The sequence below is a fragment of the Carcharhinus amblyrhynchos genome, unplaced genomic scaffold, assembly GCF_965287045.1.
Source record: "Carcharhinus amblyrhynchos unplaced genomic scaffold, sCarAmb.v2.hapA chromosome_178, whole genome shotgun sequence".
NCBI lineage: Eukaryota > Metazoa > Chordata > Chondrichthyes > Carcharhiniformes > Carcharhinidae > Carcharhinus > Carcharhinus amblyrhynchos.
In genome coordinates, this window is record NW_027649918.1 from 278,029 (window position 1) to 290,655 (window position 12,627).

At 43.0% G+C, this 12,627-nt stretch overlaps 1 protein-coding gene across 1 annotated transcript; it reads right to left on the reverse strand.

Moving 5' to 3' along the window:
- Positions 1 to 7,008: 7,008 nt before the first annotated feature.
- On the reverse strand, positions 7,009 to 9,043 carry LOC145338795 (nuclear receptor subfamily 0 group B member 2-like). The gene is made up of 2 exons (XM_080183187.1): positions 8,016 to 9,043; positions 7,009 to 7,282 (listed from the first exon to the last, which is right to left on the reverse strand). Exons 1-2 carry the CDS (start codon positions 8,554 to 8,556, stop codon positions 7,041 to 7,043), a joined length of 783 nt encoding a protein of 260 aa, XP_080039313.1. The 5' UTR covers positions 8,557 to 9,043; the 3' UTR covers positions 7,009 to 7,040.
- Between the last annotated feature and the right edge of the window lie 3,584 nt (positions 9,044 to 12,627).

Consider the following 12,627-nt stretch of genomic DNA (forward strand, 5'->3'; position numbering starts at 1 on the left):
TCTCAAGCTTGGTCCACATATGAGGGAGAGAAATCTAGGGCAGTTCTAAACCACTCTGAAATTACATTACTTTCAGTATTACAATTATACGATTTTCAAAAGTAATTTACCCGTCCCTCTGTATAACCCAGCTGGATATGAGCCAATCATCATTAGTTTGGATTGTTTACTTTGGCCAATAACAATTACCCTCTGATAGCATGGGAATATGTGAGTTCATGGTCTTTGTGAGTCTTTCTCACAGTCTCCTAACATTCTCTAGACTTTCGTACCTGATCTATTAATTTGAACTGTCTGAGAACTCTATTGCTGTCCTTGGCCAGTGAATATTCTATTCATTAGGGCTGTCTAAAGACACCGATAAGAAATGCCTTTCCTTTCTCATTAGCTGCATTGTTCTGAAGAATGTAGTTGTTTTTACTTGACTACATCCCATCATGCTTTAGAGCAGTGTGTCATTAGTCAAGATATATGCTTTTAATACAGAATATAATGGTTTCAAAAATGCACATTTAAATTCTCTAACAGTGGTTATATGTGTCTCTATGCAAATAGTACCTTTGTAAAATATATTTTAGGCACTTTGTGACTTCATTCTCAATTAATTTACCCTGATCTGTTAGTCTTTTAGTCCCAAGTTATTCTAAACTTCCTCTTACACAATCTCTGTCAGAGAGGCAGGTTTAGAGATCCAGAAAGTAGCAATGGAGGAGTCTCAACTCTTGCAATTGTCCAACAGGTTTAATGTTTTTACAGTTTTTGTGAATGAAGCAAAGACTGCAGAGAGGATGAGCAAATTAACCATGGTGCCAGGGTGCAGGGGGATTTTCAAAATGGTGGGGGAGTAAAAAGGAACGTAGATAACTATGGTTAGACAGTATAGTTAGGGGAAATAGATACTGTTCTCTATAGCCAAGAATGGAGTTCTAACAGTTGAATTGCCTGCCCAGTGCAAGAGTTAGGCAACTGGAGAGGAATTTGGAGTAGGAGGGAAAGGATTCAATTGTTGCGGTCCACATGGGTACTAACAACAAAGGCAGGACTAAGAGAAACATTCTGCTGAGGGATTATGAGTAGCTAGAGGCTAAACTAAAAAGCATAACCACAAAGGTAATAATTTCTGGATTACTACCTCAGTTATGAGAAAACTGGCACATGGTAAATAAGATAAAAGAGTTGAACGTTTCACTGAAAGATAGGTGTGGGAACAAAAGGTTTTAATTCATCAGCCATTGGGGAAAGAGGAGCTATACTATTGGGATGGTCTTCAACTGAACCATGTTGGGAACAGTGTCCTAGCGAATTGTCTTACTAGAAAGGGCTTTAAATCAAATAGTGTGGGAGAGGGTTCACATAAGGAGAAATAGAGGGGGGGGGGCAAGGCAATAGATAGAGTAGTCATCTAGGTAATGTTATGCAGAGTATGACAGGAAGGGACAATGCATACAAATATGAGTGCAATGGCATTTGAGTTTTGAATACAAAACATTTATAAAAAGACAGAATTAAAGGATGTTTATCTGAAAGCACACATCATTTCATAACAAGATGGATGATTTGGTAACACAAATAGAAATTAATGAGCATGATATGAGAGCCATTGACACGGTTGTGAAGTGACCATAGCTGAGTCTTGCATACATATGGATGAGATCAGTATAGTAGGTGAGAAATGATCTTGGTTCAAAGGATCAAGATGTAGGGCGGGATTTTACAACCTTGCTTGGGTTAGATCATAAAATCCCGCCCGAGACCAATGGAGATCTCCATTCTATGAACCTCGCCTGCTACAATTCCATGGTGGGCGAGGCGGTAGAGTTTCAGTGGTGGAATCAGTTCAGGTGCAAAAAACAAACAGCAAAGGAGAGAAGTGAGTCACCTCCACCTTAGTTCACCTGTTGCTGAAAAACTGACCCATACCTTTGTTATTTCCAGACTCATGTATTCCACCTCTGAAGAAGAGTCATACAGACTTGAAACACTAACTGTGTTTCTCTCTCCACAGATGCTGCCAGATCTGCTGAGTTTTCCAGCATTTTCTGTTTTCATTCCAAGTATTCTATTGCTGTCCCAACTATATCCATTTACTACTCACCTCCCTAAGCCTTTCCCAGGCATAAGTCAGGAATGTGACGAATCATTCTCCATTTGCATGAATGAGTGTAGCCCCAACTACACCCAAGAAGTTCAACATCATCGAGGACAAATCAGCCCACTGATTGGTACCCCATCTATGACCATCAACATCCTCTCTTTCTACCAGTGATGTACAGTGGCAGCAGGTGTGTACCATGTACAACGCAACAACTCACCAGGAGTCTTCGACAGCATTTTCCAAACCCACAGCTTCTACCACTTTGAAGGACAAAGGCAGCAGATGCATGGGAACACCGCCACCTGCAAGTTCTCCAAGCAGCATGCTTCAATGACTATTGGCCAGTGGCTCTGACATCCATCATTATGAAGTACTTTGAAAGGTTAGTCATGGTGCAAATCAATTACAACCAACCGGACTACCTGGATCCACTACAGTTTGCCTATCGCTGCAACAAGTCCATAGCAGACGCCATTTCCCTGGCCCTGCACTCAACCCTGGAACACCTACATAACAAGGACACCAATGTCAGACTCTTATTTATTGACTACAGCTCAGCCTTCAACGTTATTATTCCCACGAAACTTGTCTTCAAACTCCTGGGCCTCGGCACCTCCTTCACGAATGGATCCTGAACTTCTTAACTCACAGACCACGATCAGTAAGGTTAGGCAACAACACCTCCTCCACGATCATCCTCAACACCGGTGCACCACAAGGCTATGTTCTTCGCCCCTTATTATACATCTTATACACTTACGACTGTGTGGCCAAATTCACCTCCAATTCGATTTTCAATTTTGCTGACGGCACCACTGAAGTGGGTCGGATCTCAAACAATGATGAAACAGAGAACAGAAGTGGGATAGAGAAAGTGGTGCACTGATGCAGCAACAATAATCTCTCCCTCAATGTCAACAAAACAAAGGAGATTATCATTGACTTCAGGAAGTGTAAAGGGGGACATGCCTCTGTCTACATCAATGGAAACAAAGTAGAAAGGGAAGAGAGCTTCAAGTTTTTAGATGTCCAGATCACCAACAACTTGTCCTGGTCCCCCCCCCATGCCGACATTATAGTTAAGAAAGCCCACCAACGCCTCTACCTTCTCAGAATTCTAAGGAAATTTGGCATGTCAGCTATGACTCTTATCAACTTTTACAGATGCACCATAGAAAGCATTCTTTATAGTTATATCACAGCTTGGAGTGGCTCCTGCTCTGCCCAAGACCACAAGGAACCACAGAAGGTTGTGAATGCAGCCAAATCCATCACACAAACCAGCCTCCCATCCATTGACTCCGTCCACACTTCCTGCTGCCTCAGCAAAACAGCCAACATAATTAAGGATGCCACGTAGCCCAGATCTTCTCTCTTCCACCTTTTTCTTTTGGGAAAAAGATACTAAAGTCTGAGGTCATGTCCCAGCTGACTTAAAAACAGCTTGCTCCCTGCTGCTGTCAGACTTTTGAATGGACTTACCTTGCATTAAGTTGATCTTTCTCTACACAATAGCTATGAATGTAACACTACATTCTGCACTCTTGTTTCCTTCTCAATGAATGGTATGTTTTGTCTATATGGAGTGCAAGAAACAATACTGTATGTTAATACATGTGACAATAATAAGTCAAAATCAAATCTTCCAAGCCATACAACATCCTGACTTGGAAATATATTGCCATTCCTTCACTGCAACTGGGTAAAATCTTGGAACTCCCTTCCAAACAGCAAAATGGATGTACTTACACCACATGGACTGCAGAGTTGAAGAAGGCAGCTGACTACCACCTTCTCAAGGGCAATTATGAAGTGGCAATAAAAACGCTGGCCTAACCAATGATGCCCACATGCCATGAAAGATTTTCAAAAATCTATAAACTTAAGCTCATTCAAAACTCTGCTGCCTGTATCCTAACTCACATCAAGTCCCATTCACCCTATGTTCATAACCTACATTGGCTCCTGGTCCAGCAACAACTTGATTCTAAAATTCTCATCCTTGTTTTCAAATCCTCAACGACCTTACTGTTTTCTATCTGAACCTAGTAGCTCTGTGTATTGTCTGAACTCAACAATATCTGTGGAATTGGTAACGTCAGCACCATATATTGTTATGGACAAGAGAGGGGTGGCGAATGTAAATAGCCCTGATTTTTCCTCTCGTCACCTGTCCACAAACAGAAAGGAGTTTTGATTTTGATTTGCTTCCCCTTATAAGCAATAGAGTATTTCCCAAAATTTCAGTTTTGGTGTGATCCAATCATTAGTAATAACCCCACAACCAACTTGAGACAGGATGAACTTGGAGGGTTAGGTTTATTTCCACACACACTCAAACACAGGAGAGAATAGCAACTTTTCCTCCTTTGCACTCATACACTAAAAGAGGGATCAAGAAAAGGAAGGTTTACAGGACAAAGACTACAGAGAAAATAATTCCACAGTCCAGAATTCCACAGCCCAGAACTGAATTCCAAGGGGCATTCCTTCATGGAGATCAACAGGCTGTAAGCTGCTGCTACATAATTCACTTCCTGAATTGAGTTGACTTCATGTGAGAAGATAAGCACATGGAGGTGAATCAATCTCGTAAGCAATGAAAACTGCTGCTGCGTTGTTCCCCTTTCCAGTAAAGTTGATTTCACATGAGAAAATAAGCACACAGAGACGAATCAGACTTGTAGGCGATGTTACAGAAGTAGAAATAGTGTAGATGTGGCTAAATATTCAATCTGGGCACAGCCCCTTTTATGTGCTGTTGCTTGTAGATGGTAAGATGGCAGACAGTTTTCAGTACAGCAAGTCAATACAACTGGTTCCACCATTTAAAGGTTCACGCCACATGACTCCCACTTCTCCACTCTGGCTTTGACAAAGGATGTGTATCCCTTTGTGTGGATGCTTGTAATTGTTAAGTATTCTCACCATTAAGAGTTAAAAGGAAGGTCATGGGTCCTTTGTCCTAGCAAATTAATAGACTCCAGTTAGCCATGTCTGGCTTATGAAATGCAGTCGATCTTTCTAAGCTTCTCTTTGAATTTGGCCTCTGCAACCTACTGTGGGGGAGGGGGGGGGGAAGCAGTGTGTGTGTGTGTGTGTGTGTGTGTGTGTCATTAGTGTCTTGTCAGAGCTAACAAGATCCAAGTTTCAGTCAGTAAGGATAGGCAATGATGTCCGCTCCACAGTCATCCTCAACACTGATACTCTGCAAGGCTGTGTCCTCAACCCCTTACTATACTCCTTATACACCTTTGACTGTTTGGCCAAATTCCTCTCTAACTCGATTTTCAAGTTTGCTGATGTGGGTCGGATCTCAAACAGTGATGAGGCAGAGTACAGGGAAGAGATAGAGAATCTGGTGAGCTGGTGCAATGACAATAATCTCTCCCTCAATGTCAACAAAACAAAGGAGAAAGTCATCAATGTCAGGAAGTGTAGTGGAGGGCATGTCCCTGTCTACATCAATGGGGATGAAGTAGGAATGGTCGACAGTTTCAAGGTTTTAGGTGTCCAGATCATCAACAGCCTGTGCTGGTCCTTCCAAATGGGGACTATAGTTAAGAAAGCCCACCAACGCCTCTACTTTCTCAGGAGACTAAGGAAATTTGGCATGTCTGCTACAACTCTCACCAACTTCTATAGTGCATCATAGAAAGCATTCTTTCTGGTTGTATCACAGTTTGGTATGGCTCCTGCTCTGCCCAAGACCACAACAAATTACAAAGGGTCTTGAATGAAGCCCAGTCCATCACCCAAACCAGCTTCCCATTCATTGACACTGTCAATGGACGGATCATGGACATTTTTCAAAAAAGGATGAGAAGTTTAAAACAATGGAGTTCTTACCACCAATCCCTGTAGAACTCCACTTTATCTTCTGCTAGAACAAAGAACAGTACAGTCGAGGAACAGGCCCTTTAGCCCTCCAAGCCTGTGCTCATCATGATGCCCTAACTAAACTAAAAAAACCTTCTGCCTTTATTCGGTCCCTGTCCCTGTATTCCTTTCCTATTCATGTACTCATCCAGATGCCTCTTAAATGTTGCTAATGTGCCTGTTTCAACCACTTCCTCTGGTAGCACATTCCAGACCCCCACCACACTGTGTGTGAAAAACTTTCCCCCGCATATCTCCCTTAAACTTTCCCCCTTTCACCTGTGCCAATTTGTAATTGACACTTCCACCCTGGGAAAAAAGCCTCTGACTATCCACCCTGTCTAGACCTCTATCACTGAGGGGCAAGGTGTTGCCGTGAGCCAGATTTCAGACACCCTGTGCACCTTTGCTCGGTGAACTCTGGGTACAGTACTCCATGTAGCTCCATCTCAAAACTGCATTCGTGTTGGATATTCATAACCAGCAGGAAGTAGAGACTTGGGCCCATGAGAAATGCCTGAGTCTTATTCCAAATCCCAGGAATGCAAACATCCACTGCACCATCCAATCTCCACTACCCTTCAATTTGTGCAGTCAGAAATGGCGTCTTGAATTCCTGACACCTAATAGGAATATCAGTAGGCCCTTTGGACTGTTCTGTGTACCCAGTGTCCCCATAGACACATAATTCATGGAGGGATTAGACATTTAATGGCTCCCTAAAGATACAGCATGTAAATCAGCAGTGACTGGCCATTGATATCAACCTGAATTAAATGTCTTCTCTTAAACATGTGGATTTCTTTAAATTGGAAACCATAGTCCTGTCAGAGAAACGCTGTGTTTAATAAAATGACCAGTATTTCAAAATAAGCAAAATAATTTTATTCAAGATAAAAAAATAATTTAATACAAAACAAATGTTGAGAGGAGCGAAGCATGGCTGGAAGCAAGTAGGTGGGTGGGTGAGATGCCCTCACTGGGTGGGTGGGTGGGTGAGATGCCCTCACTGGGTGGGTGAGTGGGTGAGGTGCGCTCACTGGATGGGTGGGTGAGTGAGGTGCCCTCACTGGGTGTAGAGCATGTCCAGTAGTAGCTCCTTCATGTTTGCTGTCCCGATCACCGGCCGGAAGAAGAGTTCAATGATGAGGCTGCTGCTGATGGTTTTCAAGGCGGAGACGGTGAGCAGAATGCGGGCGAAGCGGCTGCTGTCTCTGCGAGGCAGAGGCACCAGCAGCTCATGCAGGGCACGCTGAGCTTCCCGCTGAAGGCTCTCGATGTAGGCAGGGGCTCGGAGTCCTGGCAGGTCTGTAAAAACACGAGGAGAGCACGAATAAGGTCAGACCCAAAACCCAAGCAAAGAACATGACACAAGCAGCAGAATGTGAGGAAGTAGCAGTCCTGGAAATGCAGTATTAGTGGCTTCTATAGGAATAGTCACTGCTTCACAACCCGGATTCACTAAAAGCCTGGAGCTGCTTGGTGTTTCCAGATGGTTCTGCATTTAGATCTATTTCCTGCTCCCTAATCTTTGATCCTCGGATCCGTGACCATCTCCACCCCCGACACCCCACCTCAACCCCCGGCTGGATCTCACACACAATCCCAGAAAATGCTGGGGGAAAACTCAGCAGCTCCAGTAGCGTTCGCAGTGCTTTTATTCACAGAAATAAATATTTTTTATCCGGTGGGTTTTGCGGGTTATACCTGTCATGCTGAGCAGGGCAGTCAGACCCCAAGTACTGGAATTGTCTTTAAAGAATCAGGGAAAAGGGGGAAAACCTATCTGAGATTCTGACGTGGATAAATAGAACCACACCATTTATTCATTCCAAAGTGGAGAGTATCCCCGATTGAGAATCTCCCAGATTTCAGACCCTTGGCTGGTGTTCAAACTGCCATGGTAGAATTACTGGCGGGGTGCCCAAAGTAAAGGGTAATTTGTAATGGTAATTGCAATTTATTACAATTCCTTTGCTCTATTACACACACACACACACACACACACACACTGGAATAAAGAAAGAAACTGCTTACTTACCAGGGTTGAAAAGGATTGCTCCTTTAAGGTACGCATATTCCTTGGGGCTCAGGTCCAACCCCCAGAATTTGTTCAGGCACATTTTTATTCTCTGTACGCCAGCAAGTGTTGGCTGCAGCCTCTCCTCTTCCTGTGTCCTGATCAGACCCGATCCATTCAGCAAGATTCTCTTCAGCATGCTGTAGCATGGGGTCTCTGTTACCTCGAAGCTCACTCTCTCCTGAGCCAATCCCAACAGAAGCAAAGGGAGCCAGCAACTCTCCAGCAGCAGCAGCTGGTCTGGTTTGGGAAGGTGTTGGAATGAGGGGAGGTTCCTCATAAAACTGACTGTCTTCACCAACACATCAGATACCGCCTGACATGTAATCTGTGGAGTCTTCAAGCAAACCGCCCGCTTCGCTTCACTGGAGCAGCTATGATGTGAGAATTCGCAGCAGGCCTTGAGATCTCCCTGCTGGCTCAGGATGGTGTATAAAATTGCACTCTGTCTCTTTCCTGAAGCACATTGGCATTTTTCGAGTAAAACATCGACACAAGCCATAGCCACCTCAGTGCCAAACCAGAACCACTCTGAATTTAGCACGCTGACTTACTGGTGTGCACAGTTCAAGGTAGTTTAAAGTTCTAATCTTAACTGGCAACCGAAATCCCTAACCCCTAACACTTCAAACAACTGCTTTTGGAGCCACGCTGTGCGGGAGTTGACTGAGAATGAATCAGATAGGCTCGCCTAAAGCGTTCAGTGCAGCACAAGCTTCCACAGACACCGACTGAGCTGCTTACACCTAAAACTATTTATATTCCGCTTCATTCAGTGACTAGAAGCGACCTTGGCCTCAAAGAACAAGCACCTTTCAATGAAAAACAAGCTTGCAGTAACTCATTGGCCAAGGGGCTTGTCTCTATGCCATGATGCAGGCCAACAAAAGATAAGGTTTTCTTTTCAATGAAATGGCAGGTCAGACAGATGGAAGTGGCTTATCTCGATTACCTGATATAATGTATACAGACTTCAAACTCATCTTGCACCAATGCACCAAGGGCCATTAACAGGACACCAATCAGGTACATTCAGTTGCAAAAAGTGATATGAGGTTAATTAGATAAACAATGTTTACTGTTTGCAACCTTGAAAGAAATAAACTAATAAACAGTTCTATCTGATGTTAGATCACTGCATTACTAATAGAGCAATTGTTCTCTCTCCAAAAAAAAGCTAGAAAATCTCACCAGGTCTGGCAGCATCTGTAAAGAGAGAAAAGTGGTGATGGTTTGAGTCCAGATGACCCCTTGTCAAGGCCCTCTGGTAATCTAGACTTGATACGTCAGCTCTTTTCTCTTCTTACAGATGCTGCCAGACTTGCTGAGATTTTCCAGCATTTTCTCTTTTGGTTTCAGATTCCAGCATCTGCAGTAATTTGCTTTTGGCTGTTCTTTCTCTCACTCCCTCTCTCAATAAATGTTTCAATCTGCTGTAAGTTTCAATCAAGATTGTGAGGAGCAGCAATACAATGGTGAATAAATACACTGTAAGAAGTCTCACAACACCAGGTTAAAGTCCAACAGGTTTATTTGATAGCAAAAGCCACTAGCTTTCGGAACGGTGCTCCTTCTTTAAGCGAGAGTTCTGTCACAAACAGGGTATATAAAGACACAAACTCAATTTACAAAATAATGGTTGGAATGTGAGTCTTTACAGGTAATCAAATCTTAAAGGTACAGACAATGTGAGTGGAGAGAGGATTAAGCACAGGTTAAAGAGATGTGTATTGTCTCCAGTTGGGACTGTTAGTGAGATTTTGCAAGCCCAGGCAAGTCATGGGGGTTACAGATAGTGCGACATGAACCCATGATCCCACTTGAGGCTGTCCTCTTGTGTGCAGAACTCTGCTCAGCGACTCTGCGTTCCCTGGAGTGGAGAAGCTACGACATCTTCTCCAGCGCCTTCAACGTGTCATTGGTGAAGACAAAAATCTCGCCAAGGCCATCCCCACCCCCGCACTTCTTGCCTTCAAACAACCGCACAATCTCAAACAGACCATTGTCCACAGCAAATTACCCATGCTTCAGGAGAACAGTGACCACGACATACACAACCTTGCCACAGCAATCTCTGCAAGACGTGCTAGATCATTGACACGGATACCATCATCTCACATGAGAACACCATCCACCAGGTACACGGTATATACTCTTGCAACTCAGCCAACATTGTCTACCTGATACGCTGCAGGAAAGAATGTCCCAAAGCACGGTATATTGGGGAGACCATGCAGACACTATGACAATGGATGAATGAACACCGCTTGACAATCACCAAGTAAGACTGTTCACCTCCTGTTGGGGAACAATTCAGAGGTCACAGGCATTCGGCCTCTGATCTTCGGGCAAGCGTTCTCCAGGGTGGCCTTCATGACACGACATCGCAGAGTCAGTACCTTAAACAGTGAAGCACTCCCTTAGTGCTGACCCTTAAGTATGTTTAAGGTGAAATAAAGCTCTGTTGCCTGTGTCTTAATACACACCAAGCCCCATCCACCTATCAGCCCTGTGCTCACTGACCTACATTGGCTATGGTCAAGTCATGCCTTCATTTTAAAATTCTGATTCTTGTTATCAAATGTCTCCATGGCCTCATCCCTCCCTATCCCAAAACTCTTTCAGCATCAGATAGGGTGATTGGCTCCAAAGGCTGGGTCAGTTGGAGCAGGGTGCGAAACGGGGTTGAGCATGTGCTGCAGTTGGATTAGACACTGCCTCTGGAGTGGTGGCAACTGATTCTGGTCTTTTGAGCATTCCTGATTTTAATTGTTGCACAATTGGTGGTTGTGTTTTCTGTTGCCAGGGCTCTAAACCCTGGAATTCCTAGCCTATCTTATTATTCTCTTTTAAAAACTTTCTTAAAATCTTATTTGTTGACCAAGCTTTTGGTCACCTCACCTAATATCTCCTTATGTGATTTGGTGTCATACTTTGATTTATAACCCTCCTGTAAAGAACCTTGGGACATTTTATTACATTAAAGACACAATATAAGTTAAATTGTTGTTGAGAATATCAGCCTTATAGACTCAAACCTCATTTGGGGCTTGAGCCCATAAGTTTCTGACTAAGAGATGAATGAAACCCACTAAATCACATCTGCCGCCAATAATCCCCAGATATCTTGCACTTTATTCTCTGTTAGTTGTGATATGATGTCCATTGTTTGAAGGGAGTAAGGACAAACATTTCTCCCAAGTGGAATCCTTGCACAACCGTTCATGGAGATTGACAGCTTCATATGGCTCGTTCACTGAAAAAATGTGATTGAATAACTTCTCCACTGTAGCTGTCTCATCACCATTTATAGTTTATGTCAAAACTAATCTGTTATGGTGCATGGACCACACCACACCAAATCTGAAAACAGTAAGAATGAGCTAGGTCAGGAATAGTGTTTTGAAAAGTTTATGGAAGAACATGGGGGGTGATCAATTGCATGGAGTTCTCATCTGACTCAAATTACAATGAATTATAATGTATTAATAACACAGAAAATGGCCTATGCTGGTGTTTATCTTTCTAAGAACAAAGAACAGTACAGTACAGGAACAGGCCCTTTGGCCCACCAAGGCTGAGCCTTTCTAAACTAAAGACCTTTTGCCTCCACGTGAGCTGTATCCCTCTATTCCCTGCCTATTTATGTATCTGTCAAGATGCCTCTTAAATATGTCTGCTTTTACCATCTCCTCTAGCAGCGTATTCCAGGCACTTATCACCCTATGTGTAAAAAAACTTGCCTCTCATATTTCCTTTAAATTTTCTCCCTCTTAGCTTAAACCTATGGCCCCTAGCAATGACATTTCTATCCTAGGAAAAAGATATCAACTATGCATTCTATCCATGCCTCTCATAATTTTGTAAACTTCTATCAGCCTCCGATCTTCAACTGAAAACAAAACAAATTTGTCCAACCTCTCGTCATAGCTAATACCCTCCAAACATCCTGGTAAACCTTTTCTGTACCCCTCCAAACCCTCCATACTGTTCTGGTAGTGTGTCAATCAGAACTGTACACAGTATTCTAAATGTGGCCTAACTAAAGTTCTATACAGCTGCAACATGACTTGCCAATTTTTATACTCTATGTGATGAAGGCATGTATGCCATACATCTTCTTGACCACCTTATCCATTTGTATTGCCACTTTCAGGGAACTGTGGACCTGTATGCCTAGATCCCTCTGTATGTTAATACTTCTAAGGGTTCTGCCAACCTCCTTCCACCTTTGCTCATCTAAATCCATCATCATAATTTTTCTCCCTCATGTGTTTATCTATTTTACACATGAATGCATCAATAGATTTTCCCCAGCTAATCCCTTTTGAAGTAAGTTCTGCATGGGGAGATGGTAGTATAGTGATAATGTGAATGGATTCAAAATCCTGGCTCTGAGGACAAGTTCAATTCAATTAACTGAGAAAAAAGGAATTGAAAACTTGTCTCAGTATCGCCATGAAACTATAATTGGTTGTCATATAAAAAAATGTCTAGTTCATTCATATTCTTTTGGAGAAAGAAACTTACCTGGTCTGGTGTACATGTGACTTCAGACACACAGCAATTTGAT